Genomic DNA, 22,268 nt, shown 5'->3' on the forward strand with positions numbered 1-22,268 from the left:
GGATGGTTATGAGTTAACACATCACTGTGGGTCTAGAGTCACATATTGGCCGGACTGGTATTTATGCAGCTGTTCCAGTTGAGTTTCAGATTAAAAGTGACCTTCCTGTTCCCACTACCCCATCCCCCAAGCTTTTTCTGCCAAGCTAATTGAATTACAATCTTGCACCATGAATTACAAGTGTTGCAGCATTGAAGGCCCAGAGTTGTCAGTGTCATCTACTAAGGGCATCTGCATCTTCCTCTATGCAAGTCACCAGCCTTCCAGTAACGCTGCAGCCACGAGATTGCATATTGTAGGACCAGTCATACAGGTCAAGGATGACCTGCAGTAAGGTTATGCACAAGGTTAACTGGCTCATTGTTCCATTGTTTTTGCTTTGATTAGATGTATAAATGTGGTCCAGAATGTTTAATTGATGTGGTCTTGTATTTTTCAATTGTAATCAAGTAGATGTTACCAATGAACAACAAGGTAAGATGGAACTCTAGATAAGTAACAGAAGTAAATGGAATGAGGATTTTTAAGGGGGGAAAAAAAAATCACTCATGTGAAGTGATGTTGCTGGCAACGCCAGGACTTAATGTTCACACCACATTGCCATTGAGATGATGTTAAAGAGCTGCACTCTCAAACTAAAACCATCATTCTGGCGAAAGTATTCCCACAGTGCTATTGGATAAGGAGTTCCAGGCTTTTGACCCATACACAATGGTGGACAGTGATATATTCCTAGAGCAGAACAGTGCTAAACTTGGCAGGGATAATTTCTGACTTGCATTGTAACCAGAATATTTATGAAGCTCCTCCAATTAGATTTCTGGTCAATGATGACCCACCGGAGGTTGAAGCTGGGTAATTTTACATTGGTTTTCTATTTAACATCAATAGTTAGACAACTTCTTATTGGAGATTGTTATTGTCTGACATTGATGCAAGCAGGTTTTATTTGACGTTTGACAACCCATCCAGGTTTTAATGTATAGGAACAGACTGCTACAATACCTGAGGGGCTGCAAATGGAATTATGTTTCCCTTTATTGAAATCTTCATTTTCTCAGTTGCTCCTGGATTACTTGGCCAGACAGTGCCAAGTTGTCAGGGAAAACTGAGAATATGAATTAACATTGCCTCCTTCCTTAGTCCTCCTCCTACTCTCTCGCTCCAGGCAAGACAGCTGCCTGTATTATGGAGCACATAACTAGTAAAAGCAAATTATAGCATCCCCTCTAAGCACCAGAGCAATTAGAGCCACTGCAAAAACAGTGGGACACTAATGGATTGCTCCTCTCTGCTGCACTGGCTTAGGATTGGTGTGAGGTGGTGTTCAGAGGGTAACCCTTGTCTGCTTCCTTCTGTTGCGTAGGAATGTTGTGAGGAACCAGATGTCGTAGCCATTATCTCAAAGTAGACACCCTTTGGGTTGCTGCAGTGGTGCAAAAGCAGAGGATGCAGCACACTACCTGAAGAATGAAAATAAAATCATGGCTGATACCAGACAATTGGGATTTGGCTATCATGATATTTTAGGAATGGTTGTACACCTTCATACATTGAGAGTGAAATCCCTTTCTGTTCCTGGGTATCTACAGTTTTTTGTGTGGTAGCAAAAGTCAAGTTAGCTGCAGTAGATGATCAGTAGCACCATCAGAATGGTCACAATCCTTGAAAATTCCTGTACTTGCTCTGCCTTCTGAGTGAGGTGAATTCATAGGCATATATCCTAAAATATATACAACTAAGGTATACATCATCCAATCATTCCTTAATGCAACAGTACTGCAATTCAGTTTCAGCCCCTGCCATTAAAACAACTGATTAAAGGCACCAATGACATGCTGTATCATTGTGTCAAAGATGAATATATTCCTTTTTGGCCCCATCTCCAGACTTTGGTTGACCAAACACATTGTGACATTTCCTGGACAATTCTGTTGCCATCCACCACAGATCCTATGATCAAGGCAACCCTGGGCTAAGATGAGCAGAAAGTCTAGGGAGGGGGGCAGAATAATTTGTATGCTGTGCCTATTCACACTTAAGATATCATATATTCTAATAACAATCTATTGGGAGGAACCCAGCAGGTTAGGCAGCATTTGTGGGGGAAGGGAACAAATGTCTTATTTTTCAGAATAGTAGAAAATGCCATGCAGAAGGTGGCATGCAAGACCAAGCCAAGAGGCCATCCCTGAGAATGATGCAGTCAAACTACGTGGGACAAGCCTAGTTTAGTTCAGTTTATTATGCCATGGACAGGCCTCATTGACAGAGAATTAACAGTTCAATGCACAATTACACATCTAACAAAGCCTTTCTTAGAAGATTATCACTGTACCAGAGTGGCTGAATGTTCTTAAATTAGCAGTTTACCAAATAGATTTAGCAAATTACTGCATGCAATCAAATTAGTGGTGTTGTTTTGAAGCTACAATTAATGTTGTAAACAAAAAATGAACATGTAAACTCAATTAAATATAAAACAATACACACATTTTTAGTTCTCATTAAAGTCTATTACAGAAAATCTGTTAGAATCAAACAGATCTGAAAACTAATTATGAAATGATAGTGCCAGTCATAACATATAATCAATTACATGAAGTTAGCAGACCACCAAATGAAATAGGATGAAATGATTTTCATTTATACAGCATCTTTCACTGTCTCAGGATGCACAAGTACAGAAAGATGATGATCAAATTTCCAATTACAAAATTCTAAAATAAATGTTGGGGTGGATAAGATTTCTATTTTTTTTCTAAAAAGATAAACACTTCAAAAATAAAGGACACAGGTAGATAAACATTCATCATACTTTTAGGAAATGTTAGAATAAAAGTCCACAACCAAGATTTGGTCCCCAAAATGGTCAGATTTTAGCACTTGCTATGCCTGAAGATCATAACTCTTGATCTGTACAAACAGGATTTTCATAATTAAAAAACATAAAAGATGACTGAAACATTCAATTGTTTGCAGTGTGCAGACCATTGTTTCGTGAACATATATGCAATGTTTAAAGGCAATTCAGGAATGCACAGCCAGTTGTTGGTCTGAAGGATACAGCAATGTATCTAATGTGGTATTAAATTTTGCTGTTGTTTTGCAAAATAAAGTCTTATATACCATAAGTTTCTAACTACAACTCCACCACTTGGGAACTGGGCAAATCACAAATTTATAGCTCTTTTCATACCTGCTTGAAGATAATCACTTAAGCTCTCCACAGATGATTGCAAATTTCTTTTCACAAGTAGGCCAAACACAGCTATCCAGTGTTTCTTCATGCATAGTAATATGTCTTCCAATGACCAAGGAGGCTTCACAAACAATATCTAGTATCAAAAATCAGAAGAAATTTCAGCAATTGCATCATTGCTCATTTGACCTGTTATATTTAATAATTGTTGATAGTTCAGTCACAAGATTTAAAATGTACATCAAAGCTAATTTATTTTGTTAGTGTCCGACTAACTTGATTGCTTTATTTTAAAGGAAGTAACAAAGAAAGTCAATGAGGGTAGTGTATATGATGAGCAAAGCTTTTGACAAGCTTCCACATGGCAGACTGATTGGCAGGCTGTTAATAATGGGAGCTCCACTGGTAAAAGTGGCAATGTTTGGTAATATATTAATTATTTTGAAGAAATTTGCAGATTTTACCACTGGTCTGGTCAATTGTGCAGAAAAGTGGTAAGTGGAATTTAGTCTACAGACAAGTGGACTTGGAGAGGCGCAACAAGGCAAGAGAATATACAGTACATCTTCTTTACCTCCCCGAGGGCTGCAGATGACTTACTTCCACTCCGATTTTGTGGGTTCCAAGGTGGCTGTTGAGGCCAATGTGGAAACCACAGACTTCTTCAAAGGTGGGGCAGGTGGTGGCCAAAAGGATCAGCTGGTGGGTATTTTTTTAAAAAAATGGTGACCTGCTCCTTCCTCCACAAACGCAAGGCCTCTATGTGCTCCCAAAGCATGGATCAGAGGCTCTCAGTACCTTCCTGAGCACTCCTTTTTTCTCTGCAACTTATTCTTTCTATGTTCGTAAATCCCCTTTAATTCTGTCACTTACTTACACAAAGGGATAATTTACAGTAGCCAATTAACCTACCAGCACGTCTTTGGGATGTGAAAGGAACCAAAATAAACCAACATGGTCATGGGTAGGACATGCTGACTCCACACAGAGCACCAGAGGTCATAACTGAACCCTGGAGATGTAAAGCAGTGGTGCCACCCATTTCACTGTGAAAATACCATATAAAAATATATTGATATTTTACACAAAGGCTACTATTAGTAATGGTGCTCAACGAAGACACTTACAGGAATAACTCTGATCAAAACGTGGATTCTTGGAATGTACATTTTGTACTAGCTGAGTGGACCACGATGCTACTCTAAGATACAAGGGTACCTGACCTTCAATTGCCGTATAAAACATATTGCCCCAAGATCGAATCAAGAGTTTCCCTGAAAGAGAAACCTGCAGGACTTATATGGACTGCTTTAGTTGATATTCTACAAGCCAACGCTGTTTAATTGGTCTACTCAGTAGCAGAGTGACACAGTAAAATGTAGCCTGGCACTCGTAAAAGGTATGAGTATCATAATGGAAATGAAAAACATCAATTCCTGTGGCTCACATTTTGGCAAAGGTTTGAACAAATATCCATAGAGACATGCAAAATGTTGCCGTGTTTATACATTTTCTTGCCCAAGGACATCGTACGCCTCTGCAATGCCTCATCGTAAATTGAAATCTCAATCCCTATGTTGCCTCCGTTTGACCTCCATCCTAGAATCTCATCCTGATCCAAGGAACATCGCCAAATTGAATGGATCAAAAGAGGTGTCCCATATCAAACACACCAGTCATGCTCTGAACATTCCTCCACATGGCTTGGAAGATACCGGTGAACCATCAACTGTATCAGAACATCAATTATGATAAACAGATAATTAAAGACAAGTGAAAAATAATTTTGACCATACAACCCACACAAAATGAACTGATAGAAAGCCATTCTGCCTCTTCAATGGACAAATAGCAAAACTAGACAAACTTTCTCCTGAAGTTCTTTCATTGCTAACAGAATTCAGTGCTGACATTTAGCAATTGAACATATTGCCACATACAAGCCTTTATTGCCAGTTATTAAATAAATCTGCGCTTGAAGTAAGAAAAAAAAAGTACAAATACTTTCCACTGGCTTCCTACTGTAAATCTGCTGGTACCTTGTGGAAATTCAGTTCTAAACAGTTTTCTGAATAACTGGCCACAGATTCTCTTCCCAAACAATCTGGGTAGAAAAAATATGGTGCAATTACATTTAACTGAATTCAATATGTTTTACAGGTTTCCATACTAACCACATAAATAATTCAGCAATAGAAAAAAAATGACTGATATTTTTGACAAATTGTGGAAAATATTCCTAATTTTAAATGAACAAGCTGGCTTTACGAAGAAATATAACAAGGATGTTGCTTGCTAATCTGTCATTTTTAAGAAATCTCCTGGGAAAAAAAATCTGGACAAGTCATACAATAATCTTTTTTTTTTACCTCCATCCACAGATCATCATATACTTTTTTCATCTCTGTTTCTAATATCACTGACAGAGCACAGCCTAGACACTTCTCCAGTTGAGAAATGATGCTTGTAACATCCAAAGCTGACTCTTCTACGGACAAATGCTGATTACCAGTTCCATTTTGATCTTTCACATTGATCGCTACAAGATAAAATGACAAAAATATCACATTTAATTTTAATCAAACAATTAACAATGATTAATACACATAACTTAGACACAGTACTTATTTAAGATGTGAAATTAGTTAACCCATTAAACAAGAGGAAAGGACTTCTACAAAATCACTTATTGATGATGATGATCTTGATTTCCAAAACAATAACAGACATAATATTTTAATGCAACTAATCATTTTGAAAATTATTTATTTCATGTGATAAGGTAGAATACAAATGCAAGGAATACTGTCATAAATGTTAACATACTTGAAACACAAGAGCAGGACTAGGCCATTTGGCCCTTCAAGCCTTTCCCATACAATCAGAGATGATCTGAACTTAGCCTCAGTTCCACTTTCCCGCCTGTTCCATCATGGAACAAAAATCTGTCCATTGAATATATTCAAGACTGAGATGATTTACCCTCTGCAGAGTAGACAATTCCAAAGATTCATGAGCTGTTCAGAAAGAAACTCCTCTTCACCTTTGTTTTAAATGGAAGACTCCGCATTCTGAAATTATGCCCCCATTTCTTGAATCCTCTACCCAGTTAAATATTCCCTCAGTACCTACCTCAACAAGTCTCCCTGAACCCTCATATCTTTCAATAAGATCACTGAAGGCCAATACAAGCATGGAATATTTGACAGGAAGCTACACGTCGCAGATTATTTCCTTCTGTGCTTTCTGATCACAAGGTTAGAAGTGAAAATAATTTTTTTCCAAACCCAACTCCCAAGTCTACTTTAAATACTTCTTGTTGTCAAATTTTTACAAGTAAAAATTATGTCAAGAGTAAGCACTGATGAATGATTTGAGCAAACCATTGCCCAGCATAGAACTGAGCCACACAAACAACCACAGTCCCAATTTCATCTCTGATCTATGCTGTTAGCTGATCCCTGCACCACAGAGAGGGAAGAAAATTGGCTAGATTGTCCTACTCCTACTTTATAATAAGTTCTTTAATATAATTGCCTGTGCACAAAGATTGAGATAAACATCAGTTAAGATTGTGATGTATTGTTTCTTGGTCCCCTAGCCCTCACCCAGGTTCAGTGATGAAGAACAGCCAATGTTCTATATAATAGCCATTTGCCTGGGATGACTGAATTCCTTCAAGACAGGATAACCCCTTGCAAGAGTAAGCAAGTTATTGCACAGGATGGGCAGAATAGCAGCCTCTTACTATATTATTTCTTTGAGTACACAGCTCTTGATCAAATGTGGAAACATTGGAAGTGGCTGCCAGCAGCCACAATGTTATGGTGCAACAGTGAATCACTGTTCCAGATTTGGAAAAATGCCTACCGCATAGGGAATAGAATAAATAGTTACACCCATACAATAAGAAAAGTGCTTTAAGTTTGCATATGTTGTCACTTAAGATTCAGCACAAGTACACCTGGTAATGAAGTACTAAAGGAAAAAAAAATTCTGAAAGATACAGTAGACTTCTAAGTAATACATTTATACAGTTCATTCTTACTTACTGAAATCGTTATTTTTTTTCTAACTCCAATTGCTAAGAAGAGGAACAAAATGGAGGACAGATTCAATTAATTTGGGATAATGGCCCCAAGTAGAATTAAATATTCCACATGCTCGTAATTGGTATTAAAAGTGATAGTCGGACAAAAATTCATTTTCAAGTATTGTGCCTTTGACAATATCACTGAACAATGCAGGCTTCCAAAGATGAAGAACCTTTCTCAAGTTCAAGTTGGATTCATCAGTAAGTTTCCAAGCCTGTTGCTGACTGCAAAACTGCTTTCTTATTTTAGCCACAATTCTGCACTAAAAAAGTATTCATAGAAACGTAGACGGGGCAGATGGTGGGATGGCGGGGGGGCGGGAAAGAGGGGGAGGGTGTGGAAGCATGTGCAGAGCCAAAGAAAAATATTTGAAGGAAAACCAAGGGCTTGGCCAAGCATCGGGTGAAGAGAATTAGGAGGAAGAGGTTGTGGTTCAAGCTGTAATTTAGCCTGTGCACACGCCTCAAGCTTCTTCACTTTACTCAGAGAGAGAAAAAAAAAGTAAATGAAAGACTGAAGGGAAAAATGCAAATCTATAAAGCAGGAAGCTGAAGATATATTTTGAATTTCTTGGGCACCTCGGAGGAATGTGCTCTGAGAAAACTTTGAATACTTGCACTCAAAATAATGCTTTCTGTTTAATTTCAGCAGCTTTACGTTTCATAAATATTTCTCCCTCTAAATTAAAAATATAGAAAGTGACATTTGGATTTTAAACAAATAAGATCACATCGCCAAAGTCCACTCTCTAACTCCTTGCCTTACCTTCCAGTCCACTAAATGAGACCATTCTCCCAACCTGCTTCCTTCCAGATCTTCTCGCCTAACCCTCACATTGACATTGGAAGTGAGAGGAAAGTGCCACTCTGTTCAACCTGATATTTTGCTGTTCTCCAACCCATTTCAGAGAGATGGTGCCAAGATGAGAGGCAATAATCTACTCATTTCTGCAGCATTTAAGTGGTGCCGAAAGACACTGATCATCAAGGGAGAAGGATGTGTCATGATTTACAGTGACTGAAAAATGAGTAAATGCTATCTCCTGAAGATATTCTGCAGGTATACTCCAGGTTCCCTTTCATAAGCCAAGGTGTGCAGGCTAAAACTAATGGGGGAAGAATAAACAATTTATTTTAGGGAAAGTATGCACTGCTCCAAAGCTTAACATTTAAAAGATACCTTTTTTAAAATTATACTTCATGTCAGGGGAGGCCACCATTCTGCCCTTGGAGTCTATACTCACTCTCAAAGCAACTCCGTAATTTTAATTCCCCCACTTATTTTCCTGCAACCTATTCTCCATCACATGCCTATCAACTCCATCCTGAATCATCTACTGATCACCTACCCTAGGAATAATTTACAGTAATTAACCTTCTAATCAGCGTATCTTTGGATGTGGGACAAAACCAGAGCACACAGGGGAAACCATATAGTCATAGGGACAATGTGCAAGCTCCACAAAGACAGCAACAAAGGTCAGGATGGGACTCTGGCCATTGAAGCAGTGAGGCACCAGCACTACCTGCTGTACCACTGTGCTGCCCCAGATACAAAAGTTACTCAAAACCTAGTGGATGATTTGCTTTCTTTCTAGACAAACGAGCAATGATTTTATCTTATTGTTCAACTACTCAGCCACTTTCACTATTTACACCATCTCTTTTCTTAATCCATAAAAATATTCGTGAAATTTTTGCAGTACTTGGATTTGATAGTAATAAACACACTTGGTCGATGGCAATCTTGTCCCAACCACAACTATATTATAGAAAAGACAGAGGAAATGTACAACGCAAAAGGAAACCATTAAGCCCATCTCTCTGCCCATCAGAAAAAATACTAATCTGATCCCACCTTCCAGCACGAAGTCCCTAATCCTACAACTCATGGCTCTTCAAGTGCACGTCCAAGTACTTCTATTAATGTAATGAGCATTTCTGCTCCTACCACCTTTACAGGCAGCAGGTTTCAGACCCCAATCACCCTGAAGGTAAATAATTCTTTCTTCATCTGCACTCTTATCCTTCCACCAATAACTTTAAGTCTTCTCAGCCAAGAGAAATAGGTCTATCTATCACCCAATTCCTCTTTGACTGCACCCTCTTGAACTCGGTGGTGGGTGGGGGTCCAGTGAGTACCTCCCAAAACATGCTCAATCTCATTAATGGACTCCAGTAACACCTGGCACTGCTCAAGCTCCAAACTCAGTATTTTAATTCATCCAGCTTGCAATACTTGCTGCGCGTAGTTGTCAAGCACAAGGGAAGCATCCTGGAGTTCCCTTGTCCCACAGAAAATGAATTTCACCAGTTTGCGGTGCACTGCCATGTCTATCTCTCTCTCTCCCTCTCTCAGTGAGTTAAGTTCCAGAACAGTGTCTCTTCCCCTGACTACAATCCTGAGTTTCATATTCTGCAAAAGCAGTACTCTGTGCCTACATATTTATCAGGTGACGCTTTCATAACTGGGGGAAATAAATCAGAAAATCACGAATAATACCAAAAGAGAATTTGGAAAAAAAAATCCATTTTACACAGCGAGCAGTTAGAATCTGGAACTTGCTATTTCAAGGAGTGGTTAAGCTGAATATAATGGATGCTTTTAAGAGGAAACCAGATTAGTACACAAGGGTGACAAAAATAGGAGGTCATGCTGAGAAGAGTAAGAGGACTCAGGCCCGTCCCTGTTCTTTAATTATTGTGCGATGCTTTACGCTTTCCTTGGCAGGTCAGCTCCTTTATCGAAAGACCAAAGTTCCAAATCAAGCCCTGAGGCACTAAATGTCTAAACAGTTGACACTTATAAAGTGCTTCCCTCTATCATGTGATTTAGGGTTTCCCAAAATAAATTACAAATAATCTGTCTCACTACTTCAACAAGCATACATCATTCAGTGCATTAACAGTTAGTTAAATTGTCAACAAGCACTGGGTTCACAGACACCAAAAATAACAGGAGGCAAAATGTTGTAATTTGAAATCAGAAAGCAGCACAAACTACACTTGTAAAATTTGTGTGTTGCTAGGGAAATTCAATTATGGATTTTTTTGACAGGAATAATGGCGAGGGCGTGAGTGCTCAGGGAGTACACTGAACACAATCTTTGCATGTGCAGTTAGATATGAAATCAGGAAGTCACTTCCAATTTGCTCTGCTCTTCCAGAAACTTTGTCTAACAATAGGTCACCATAGAACGTGCATGCAGTGAAACACCTGAACATATGAGGTTGCAGTTTCTAAGCACTTAAGACATTGGAAACAGTGGAATGCATTCAAATATGGTTGCATTTTTAACTATGCAATAAACTGTAATCATCACCAAAAATTTAAGTTAATTTTACATGCATGGAACTTCACCTATTTAGTTTTTACATATTGTTGATTATTAAAAATAAAACTTTTCTGAACTGCTTTCTTCTATTTGTATCCAATTCCATCTTCCTTTACCTTTTATGCATAACTTGGCAATACATAAAATAAGTTAACATTTTTCCTGCATTAGAAATTTCTTTATTTATGAAACAGAAGTAAGCCAATTGGCCCACTATATCTATGTTGGCTGAAAACAATCAATCTAACCTATTTATATTTTCCAGTGCTTGGCCATAACTTTGGTACTTTAAATGCATATGAATGAGGAATGAGGGCTTCTGTCTCCACAACCTTTACAGGTAATGAATTCCTGACTTACAGCAATCTCAGGATGGAGGGAATAGTTGGAATTTGTAAGAGGGTCATTGTCAGAGAAAAGAAGAGTTGTCACTGGCCAACAGGGGGTAAGCTGGTCAAAAATTGGTCGAGGTGTTGGGGCTGTCATACAGGAGGTCAGTACGTGAGGGTCAGCAACTTGGTAGCTGGAAGGTTGGGGGTCGGGGAGTAAGATGGTCATCAGACTGATAATGAGGAAAGATCAGTAATCAGAGGGCAGTTGTTGGCAAGGAAAGGAATGATTATCAGATCAATAGTTAAAAGGGTAGTTTGCAAGAGGATGACTGTCTAGAGGGCAGGGCAAGGCGGGGCAAGGCAGGGCGAGAACATGGTGGCTGTGGAGGGAGTGGGGAGAGCAAGATTGCTGGAATTGAGTCGCCAGGTCCTTTTTAAGAAATGCTGAAGCAGGCCTAAACTGATTTGAAAGCCTGGTTATGCATGACTGGTCCATGCTATTTTCTGCTCAAGAGTGGCCCATGCCACACATGCATAGAAAAAAAATATCCTGGATCTCAGGGAGTGTTGCACCCCTTTAGTTGCCACTATGTATGACCAGGCTTGGTATACTAGCTCTTCAAACACTGGGAGGCTCAGAGGAATGCTGCTGACCTTGTGTAACTCACCGTAAGTTCCTGATACTTCTAATTCATTGTAATTGAATTGCAGAGAACACAAAAATAAGTCTCTACATTATGTAATTTTCTAGGCATTACTCTCAATATTGTATCTCAAACTGGGAATATATCCCATTTTCCAGTAAGGAAATAGGCAGCTCTGGAAAAATATTTTGGACAGAATAAACAGGCATGAGTCCAAGCTACGAAAATCACAACCGAAACATGCCTTAATGAGGAACACGCAGGGCATGCAAGAGTTTCAGAAAGTAAAAACATGACAGATGTTGAGAATGATGGAGGAAAACAGGACAAAATCAGAAAGATTCACCAAAATAGGAGAACTGAACGACTCACAACTTCTTGCCGCTCAAATGTTACAAATCACTGCATGACCAAACCATTGCTTGACTTGTACAGTAATGAATGCTCACTTTACAAATATTTCCATAACACCAAGGAACATTTAGGGTGCATCTTTGCTTTTTGAAGATACGCTTGCTATAATGAATAGTGCATCACTCTCTGTGCATAGGAATACACTGTACCAAAACACCCAGCATGAATTTCATGCAACCTTTGCAATTTACAAAATTTCACTAAATGAAAAGTTTCCCAGAACACATGCTACTCATAAATTAAGGAATTACAGTAATTCTAGACAGAGGAGATATACAAGTTTTGTGGTAAATCATGAAAGACATCACAATGAATTGGACAAACAATTATTATTAGGTATGAGTAACCAGCCTCCAGCCGATTTGATTTACTCAACATGACATTAATAAATAGCTGGAAGGATAAACCAAAGACTGTGAAGCATAATAACATCATACCTGCAATGATGAACACATGCTGCAGAACTAACTAGTTCTTTAATCAACAGTTCCAGTACAAGTACAACACTGACATTGTGGAAAGTTGCCATGTTACACTCAGTTCACAAAAAGCAGGGCAAATTAAATCCAGTTAATTACAATTCCATTAATCTCCTCTCAATGCTAAGTGAGGAGAGTCAGAGACAGTGCTATCAATAGCATTTGCCAATAACCCATTTACTGACTATTCAGTTTGTGTTCCAAATGTGGACAAAATAACTGAATTCCAAAAGCAAGGTGTGAATCACTGCTTTTGATGTCAAGGCTATATTTGACCTGGTATGGAATCAAGGTCAAGGTGAAACACAAGAGATTGCAGATGCTGAAAATGGAAGAAGAAACAAACTGCTGGAGGAACTCAGCAGATCAGGCAGCATCAGTAGAGGGAAATGGACAGTCAACACTTAAGATTGAAACCCTTCATCAGGACTAAAAGAGAAGAGGGGAGATAGCCAGTATAAGGAGGTGAGGGGGAGGGCTGGGCAAGAGGTGGATTTAGGCAAGGAGGGGTGATAAGGAGATAGAGGAGGGAAGAGTGGAAATTGTGACAGAGACTGGAGGTGGTAGGTGGAGGCAACTAAGGGCTGCAGATGATGGGAGTCTGATAGGGATAGGAAAGGAAGGTGGAGCATGGAAACAAATAAAGAGGCAGGGTGGGCAGATGGGAATGGTGTGGGGAGGAGACCCAGTGAAAGAAGTGTGTGGGTGATGGGAGGAACTGGGTAGATCAGGAGGAGAGAAAGGGGCAGGGGGAGCAGAAAGTGGAGAATTCAATGTTCATGTTGTCAGCATGCAGACAAATCAGGTGGAATATGAAGTGCTTATCTAGTGGAATATCTAGTTTGCATTTGGCCTCTCTCTGGCTGTGGAGGAGGCCGAGGAAGACAGGTCTGTGTGGAAATGGGAAGGGGAATTAAAATGGCTTGCAACTGGGAGCTCTAGTTTGCCATGGCGGATTGGGCATTAGTGCTTGGCAAAGCAGTTGCTTAGTTTGCACGATCTCACCAAAGTAGAGGAGGCCACATTGAGAGCAATGAATGCAATTGACATGGTTGGAAGGAGATATATGTGAATCTCTGCCTCACCCAGAAGGGCTGTTTAGGTCCCTGGATCAAGATGAGGGAGGAGGTGTAGGGACAGGTTCTATGTTTACAGGGGAAAGTATCGGGAAAGAGAGAGGGATGGTTGGGGAGGGATGAGCAGATCAGGGAATCACAGACAGAGTGGTCCCAACGGAAAGCAAAACCAGATGGGTAGGGGATGATGTGGCTTGTGCTGGGATCACATTGTAGCTGGCAGCAATGTTGAAGAATGATGTGCTGGATGCAAAGGCTGGTGGGGTGACAGGCAAAGACCAAGAAAACCCTTTGTTCTGTCTGAGGGAGGTGGGGTGAAAGCAGAAGTGTGGGAAATGGAGGAGATACAGATGAAGGCTCCATCAATCAGAGTGAATCAAGATAGTCTGGTAAAAGTGACATCACTGGGAAGCCAGGGGACAATCTACTAGCTGCAGTTCTAACGGCATTTGCAGTGAATGACTCTCTTACAGAACCCAACAGTCACAACCTCCTAATCAAAAATGACTGATTTTTTTTGTCCATGAACAAAGCCTTAATTCATGCCAGTACGTTAGCCCAATCCCACAGGCTCATATTTCATCTAATACTCTCAAATGCCACCTTATCAATGCTTTCAGGAAATACAAGTACACCACATTCACTGGTTTCTCCTTCACCTGTTCTGCTAGTTACAACTTGTCCAGAAGAAAATTCTTAAATGCATGGTAACTTTACCCAGTCTTATTTTCAAGTGCCCCATAACTGCTTCCTTAATAATCGGTTCTAGTATTTTTCCTGCGACTGATGAAGACTAACTGATTGGCAGAAAATGGGGAACTGTCAATCTGTGGGAACATTTCTATAATTTATGGAATTTTAGAGGATGACATTCTGTGCTATCTCTGCAGTCAGCTCTTCTAAAATCTCTGTATACATGTCATACAATCCTGTTGATTTATCTGCTTTCAATCCCATTAGTTTCTCTAATACTATTTTGTTTTAATTAATGTTCACTTCTTTCAACTCTTCATTTTCTCCAGACTTGTTTATCTCCACTGTTTCCAGATTTGCAAAATCTTCTTCCATTAAGATAAGAATCTCTGTTAGTCACATGTACATCAAAACACAGTGAAATGCATCTTTTGCGTAGAGTGTTCTGGGGGGCAGCCCACAAGTGTTGCCACACTCCCGGCGCCAACATAGCATGCCCACAACTTCCTAACCCGTATGTCTTTGGAACATGGGAGGAAACCAGAGCACCCGGAGGAAACCCACGCAGACACAGGGAGAATGTACATACTCCTTACAGACAGCAGCCGGAAATGAACCCGGGTCACTGGCGTTGTAAAGCGTTATGCTAACTGCTACACACAGGCACACAACCCTTTCTTTGTTCCTCAATATAATTTCTCCTGGAGAACCAGCATGGGACCCACATTAACCTTTGCATATCCCTTCTCTTGCTTATCTATTGAAACTTTTTTTAATGTTTCTTGCTACATTACTGTTTTCTATTTTTCTTTTCGCTTCCAAGTTCTTGGCCCTCCTTTTCAAAATTCTGCTATTTTTCCAATGCTCGAGTTCATTGCTCTTCTCAGGCTTGTCCATTGCTATAATATTTTAACTTTGTTAGTCAAGGTTGGACCACTTCTCTTGTTGATTTTTGTGCCTTAAAAATAGATATCAGTTTGTTGAAACTGTGCATTGATGCATAGATAATGTTAGCCATTAACCATCTACTCTCCTATCTCAATCTAGCTTCTCAATCTACCACTGCCAACTCATACCTGGTTGACTGAACTAAATCATTTCCAATCTTAACACAAATTCTGTCACATTATCATCAGTCTTCCCAAAGGCCACTTAATTACACAATTATTAGTCAACCCTTTCTCAGTGCACAATACTTGATCTAAAATAGAGTCATAGACTTTACATCAGGAAAAAAGGCCCTTCAACCAAACTCATCCATACCAACAAGATGTTTATCTGAGCTAGTCCCATTTGCCTGTGTTTGGCCAATATCCCACTAAACCTCTTCTATCCACGTCCCTGTCCAAATGTCTTTTGAACATCACAATTATACACATAATTATACCTCTGCCTCTGGCAGTTCATTCCATTTACCTTTGTATGGAAGAGTGCCTTTTAAATTGTGCCCCTTTTAAATCTTTCCCCTCTCACCTTAACTCTATGCCCTCTAGTTTTAGACTCCCCTACCCCGGGAAAAAGACTGTGACCATCCACTTCATGATTTTGTATACCTCTACAAGGTCATGCCTCCTTAGCTCCAGGGTAAATTGTCCCAGTTTCTCCTTATAATTCAAGCCCTCTAGTCCCGGTAACATCCTCATGAATCTTTTCTGAACCTTTTCCAGCTTAATGACATCCTTCTTATAGCTGGGCAACCCGAACTGCACACAATACTCCTAGTGCAGTCTCACCAACAACTTGTACAGTTGTAACATGATGACCCAGCTTCTATACTCAGTGCCCTGACCGATGATGCAAGCATGCCTTCTTCACTACCCTGTCTCCCCATGTTGCCACTTTCAGGAAACCGTGTACCTGTACCTGTAGGTCTCTCTATTCTACAATGCTCCCCAGGGCCCTGCCATTCACTGTGCAAGTCCTGCCCTCGTTTAACTTACCAAAATGCAATGCCTTGCACTTGCCAGTGTTAAATTCCATTTGCCATTCCTTGGCCCACTTCCCCAGCTCATCTATATCCTGTTGTAATCTTTGATAACCTCTTCACTCCACAACACTACCAATTTTGGTGTCATCTGCAAACTTAGTAACCATGTTACAAAATTGTCATCCAAATCGTTTATATTATAAACAATGGGGACCCAGCACTGATCCCTGGGGCACACCAGTTCTCCAAACTGAATAACAACACTCTGTCTCCTTCTACAAGCCAATTTTGTATCCAATTGGCTAGTTCATCTTAGATCCCATGTGATCTAACTTTCTAGAATAGCCTACATGTGGACCTTGTCAAAGGCCTTGCTAAAGTCCACGTGGACAATGTCTACACTCTGTCCTCAATCTTCTTCATTACCTCTTCAAAAACTCGATCAAATTTGAGAGACACCATTTCCTACACACAAAACCATACTGACTGTCCCTTATCAGTCTTTGCTGGTCGATCCTGTCCCTCAGAATCTCCTCCAATAACTTTCCCACCTTTGATGTTAGGCTCACTGGGCTGTAGTTTTCCGACTTGTCCTTGCAGCCCTCCTTAGATAAAGGTACAACATTAGCCATCCTCCAGTCTTCCAGTACCTCACCCACGGCTAACAATGATGTAAATATCTCTGCCGGTGCCCTTGCAATTTCTTCCCTAGCTTCCCACAACGTCCTAAGATACACTTGATCAGGTCCTGGGGATTTATGCACTATAATATGCCTTAAGACCGTCAGCATCTTCTCTGTTGAAATGTGGACATGACTATTTATTTCCCTTAATTCCTTACTTCTACGAGCTTCTCCACGGTAAATAGAGATATGAAATATTCATTTAACACCCCCCCCCATCTCCTGTGGCTCCACACACAGACGACCACATTGATCCTTAAGGTAACCCATTCAACCCATTCTTTCCCTTGTTACCTTTTTGCTCTTAACATACTTGTAAAATCTCTTAGGATTGTCCTTTACCTTATATGCCAAAGTAACCCCATGCCCTCTTTTTTTGGCCTCCTGATGTTCCCCTTAAACGTACTCCTGCATTTCTTATACTCCTCAAGGGATTCACTTGATGCCAGCTGCCAATCCCTGATATACACTTTTTTTTTTATGACCAGTGCCTCAATATCCCTTGTCAACCAGGGTTCCCTAATCCTGCTGATGTTTCCCATCACTCCAACAGGAATATGCTGTCCCTGAACTCGCCCCACGTCAATTTTAAAAGCCTCCCACTTGCCAGATCTCATTTGACTGCAAACGGTCTCCCAGTACCCTGCTTCTAGTTATTCCGTCAATGTACTGGACTACGAGACCATCTCATATACACTTCATGAATTTGTCTTCCACACAGCAAGTGCTAATTTTGTTTGTCAGGTCTAAATGGAGTCAAAAAAATCTCCACAACAACACACACCTCTAATTTATGAATTTATATTGTGTGTACATTACCATCACTATTTGGGTGCCTTCAGACACCTCCCACCAATACAGGGAAGTTATTCCGACCTATTCCCATCCTTTATCATCAGGGATACTCCTTCTCCTCCTCCATTTTGTATCTCTTTGAAAGTATGATAGAATACGTAATTCCCAATATTGGTGACTTGATTACCCCTAGGGCATTTAGTACAAGGCTCAAGTAATAATCCAGAGGTTCTTATCTTTGAGAGTATTACTTGACTTGGACCCCAACTCCTTAAACCCTCTCAAAAGAGTTTCATTTCTAGTTCTACCTATATCACTGGTTTCTATGTGGACCACGATAACCGAACTTGCCCATTCCAATTCCAGGTTTTTCTCGAGTATCAAGGAGACATCTTGGCTATCACACTTTCCTATCCCTGACAGGTGAGCAGACATGTATTATCACAGGTGCTCAACTCAATGGGTGTCCAGTTAAAACTTTCCTCTTCCTTGACATTTTTTCCCGTCAGGATTTTAGATTTCAGTTCACCAGTTCAGAGGTAAAACTATAAGACGCAGGCACGCAAAAGAGAGAAGGTTGTCCAGAATCACAACTGCCTCCAGAAATGCCCACATGCTACAGCTGTAGCACACCACCTGCACTACCATTGCTATGTTACCTTGTTCTACTTAATTAAATACTTTGTTGTAGTTTTCTTCTTTAAATACCAGAGTCATTAAGTGCCTTCAGCACACAGAATCAAGTTGTTAAGGACATTGCACGACATCACAATGTGAAATAAGGATTCGACATTTGTAAGTGAATAAAAAGAATGTATACAAGTAACAACATTTAATCAAAATGCTTACAGACAAGCTCACGATTGTAAAATATTGAACTACAAATCATCCCAATATAACTGTACTCAAAGAAGAGGGCTGCATACTTAAAATTAGTTTATGTCTATCTGAACTCTTAGGCTAATTTTCCTGGGGGTGAAAATATAAGAACATCTACATTGCTTGCTGGAGCTTTATCTGGTGAGCACAAGATACTTCAATGCACTGACAACAGTAAGAATACTTTAGACCTTCCAATTTCATTATGATCTAATTTGCATTTGGAATACTTAGCTTTAATATATTTTTAGATCATGTGATGACAGAGCATGAGAATGCAAGTGTTACTAAGGAAATGAAAACAGTACGTGCTTTAAATATATAGCAGCTCAATTACGATCTACAACAAAAAGGTTAATGTTTCAAGCAAGATTTTTCATTAGGTCTGGGCACCATTCCTGGATTCCTCCTGATCAAGAATCCAAATCTAAATGTTAATTTCCTTCCCTTTCAAATGCTGTGCATTCGATGAGTTTCGTGGCATGCCTAAATTCTGAATTTTCAGCATGTTATATACATTATGTCCCAATGTTCTTTCCAGAGGAATAAAAATGACTAAATGGAAATCGAAATATAAGTGAGGATGACAGATAGAGAAAGCACAACTGGAAGTGGGTGGAGAGAAAACCAAGGTGAGAAGAACAAAGGGCTAAGGATGAACAGTAATGGTAAAAGAGAAAGGAGTTGAAGCCAAAGAGATATCATAATATGAAAACAAACATACTGAAATCTAGTTGTTAGGTTGGAGCAAGCCAATGAAATTCAGAAAGGACTGGAATCATGGACAGCTAGAACTTACCAAGTGACAGTGAAAGTGCTGGAATTTTGCATAAATTAGGATTTATGGAAGAGACCCACAAGAGCAGTATGAAGAGAAACTCCTGCAATCATTATGCATTTATCGCAACAAACATACATGTCAAGTGAAACATAACACGCTGACTAACCTGACTGAGGTTGATTGAAGATACTAAGATCCTGAGTATTTGTGACATCTGGGATAGATTTCAAGCTTCTCAATTCAGTCAAGAGATCAACTTTCCTCACAGCCTTGACACTGCTTACGAGGGCTTTACTGCAAAGGTTTTTATCATCACTGCAGGAGAAAAACTCACTCATTAGAAATAAAGGTTTGCATTTGTGTAATATTTTCTTCATTTCTATCAGAATGCCTCAAAACCTTTTATGGACATAGCGCTTTTTGAAATGTAGTTACTACTGCAATATTGCAAACATTGCAGTCAATTTGTACACACAAGTTACCAGTTGGATTATGTCCATTGTGAAAACAGATGAGGCTGCGGTTTAACATGTCATTCCAAAGAAAGTACCTCTAACTGTACAAAACTCACTCAAGTACTCCAAGTGCCAGGCTAGAGTAAGTGCTCATTTCCAGAAAGCAGTATATCCATAATCTGATTCAATGGAGACAATGCCTCCAATTGATCCACAGCTAACAGCACCATTTCCATACAGACATATTATTATTTTGAGTTGAATTCCAATAAATGATGTTTATATAAATGGTTCTACTAAATGGTTTTATCATAAACACAAAGCATTAACAATGAGAAGATAATAAAATCTTCAATGTTAAAACTAATCTGCAATGATGCAAAAATTATATATTTCACAGGAAAGAGCTCGAAAAAGATAAAGATCCCCGAAGTACCTCTGTTTGCAAAAACAACACACACTTAGCTATGCAAGTCAAAAATTCACAACTGCATTCCCCAACCTATGCCATGTTAACTGATCCTGGCTGGATTCAACCGCAAATTTATTCATGATCATCACCCAATTGAAAGGCATACTTGTGAACAATAGGGCTAAGTTTTGTTCCTATATTCTTAAGGGATTGATCTCATACATTTAACAATTGGCCACTTAAGGAAAACAATTCCTGTAAGGATGAAGGGACAAAACAGGAATAAGAGATGCATTGTACTTGTACATCATGTTACCTTAGCCCAGACTAGGATAAACAGTTTACCACTGTTTCTCCTAATGCAGTCAGGCACTGGACTCTTCATGGCAAATCCAAGGTCCAACCTAGTCCATCAATGATTTCAAGGCTCTGAGGAACTAGGTAGTAAATGGATTATTTCATTAAAATAATGAGTGTCTTCATGTTTTTGAATGTATCTATTAATTGATTTCAATTTTTAAAATGTAAAAATTTTGAATATTTGAGGCTATTGAACAGAGTACATCAGATTTAGGGTAATATATTGGTGTAGATTGATTGATGGGCAGAAAATGGAGTAGGAATAGACAAATCGCCTTCTGGGTGGAAAGCTGTGACTAGTAAGGTGCTTGGGTCACAATATATACTGATTATTTGGATGGGGGCTGGGGGAGGTGTAATATATCCAAGTATTCACTGTGGATGACAGTACGAGTTCTGAAAAAAGAGAAAGGCTTCAGGGGGATTTAGACAAACTATGTGAAATATGAGGACATCTGCTTTGTTACAGAAAATAGAAGATTTATAAGATGAGATAAGATATCTTTATTAGTTACATGTACATCAAAAGACACAGTGAAATGCATCTGTTTTTTGCGTAGAGGGTTCTGGGGGCAACCTACAAGTGTCGCCACGCTTCCGGCACCAACATAGCATGCCCACAACTTCCTAACCCATATGTTTTTGGAATGTGGGAGGAAATCGGAGGACCCAGAGGAAACCCACGCAGGGAGAACGTATGAACTCCTTACAGACAACAGCCAGAATTGAACCTGTGTCGCTGGCGCTGTAATAGAGTTACGCTAACCGCTACACTACTGTGGTGAAAGATTGAAGTGTTTTTTGTTTTCAATAAGACTTGGTTGTTCTTATACACGAATCACATAAAGTTAATGTGTATGTACAACAGATAATTAGGAAGGTCAAACAATACATTGGAGGTTATTGCAAGAAACACAAGACATCTTAATTCAATTACTCAGGGCCCTGGTAAGTCTGGTCTCCCTTTTTGTAATAGTGCTCAAAAGGTTCACCAAGTTCATTCCTATGATAGGAGAGAGGGAGAGGGAGGGTTGTCCTATGACATGACTGGGCCCATACCTTCCAGTTCAGAAGAATGAGCAGAAGTCTATTGAAACAGTAAAAAAAATAACAATTCTCGTGTGACTTGCCTTCTTGGATGGGATGTCTGGAAAATGAGGGGCTGGCCATTCAGGACTGTAGTGAAAGAAAGGTATTGAGTCTTTGTAATTCTCTGCCCAAGAGAGCCATGGAGGCTCAATTACCATTAAAAACAGACTGATTGATTTTCGTAGGATATAGGGTTAGTGCTAGAACATGGCACTGAAGTAAAACATCAGTCACTATCTTATTGAATGGCAAAGTAGGCACAATAGGCCAATTCCTGCTTCTATTTCTAATATTCCTTTTGATTGTCAAAAATATTCTATGTGCTTTACAAGCAGCTAAACAAGGCAACATGGTTTAGCTAGCTGTGTGTTTTGTTTTAAAACCAGCTTTTTGTGGGAAAATTCTATCCATCTCCCCTGCTACCAACACCCCCAACTCCTACAATTCCATTACAAGAGGTAACCGTGAGGGATCAAACTGACCCCCAACCTCAAGATTCCCCCAAGGGAATTCAGTATGGTTGTACTTTGTTGAGCAGACAGCAACAAGCACAGATGGGTGATCAATTTAATGTGCTTATTTCCCAAAAAATGTAAAAATGAGGTGTAAAGATTGTTAT

General features: G+C 39.6%; 1 protein-coding gene across 2 annotated transcripts in view; it reads right to left on the reverse strand.

Annotated features, from left to right (window-relative positions):
• swt1 (SWT1 RNA endoribonuclease homolog) overlaps positions 1-22,268 on the reverse strand; it is a 103,525-nt gene that overhangs the window by 38,143 nt on the left and 43,114 nt on the right. For both annotated transcript variants that reach the window (XM_052012846.1, XM_052012848.1), the window contains exons 11-13: positions 19,500-19,648; positions 5,572-5,741; positions 3,200-3,338 (exon numbers count right to left, since the gene is read on the reverse strand). In XM_052012846.1, the coding sequence (XP_051868806.1) occupies positions 3,200-3,338; positions 5,572-5,741; positions 19,500-19,648 (458 nt within the window). The remainder of the gene's footprint in view (positions 1-3,199; positions 3,339-5,571; positions 5,742-19,499; positions 19,649-22,268) is intronic.

The sequence above is a fragment of the Pristis pectinata genome, chromosome 3 (assembly GCF_009764475.1).
Source record: "Pristis pectinata isolate sPriPec2 chromosome 3, sPriPec2.1.pri, whole genome shotgun sequence".
Taxonomy (NCBI): Eukaryota; Metazoa; Chordata; class Chondrichthyes; order Rhinopristiformes; family Pristidae; genus Pristis; species Pristis pectinata.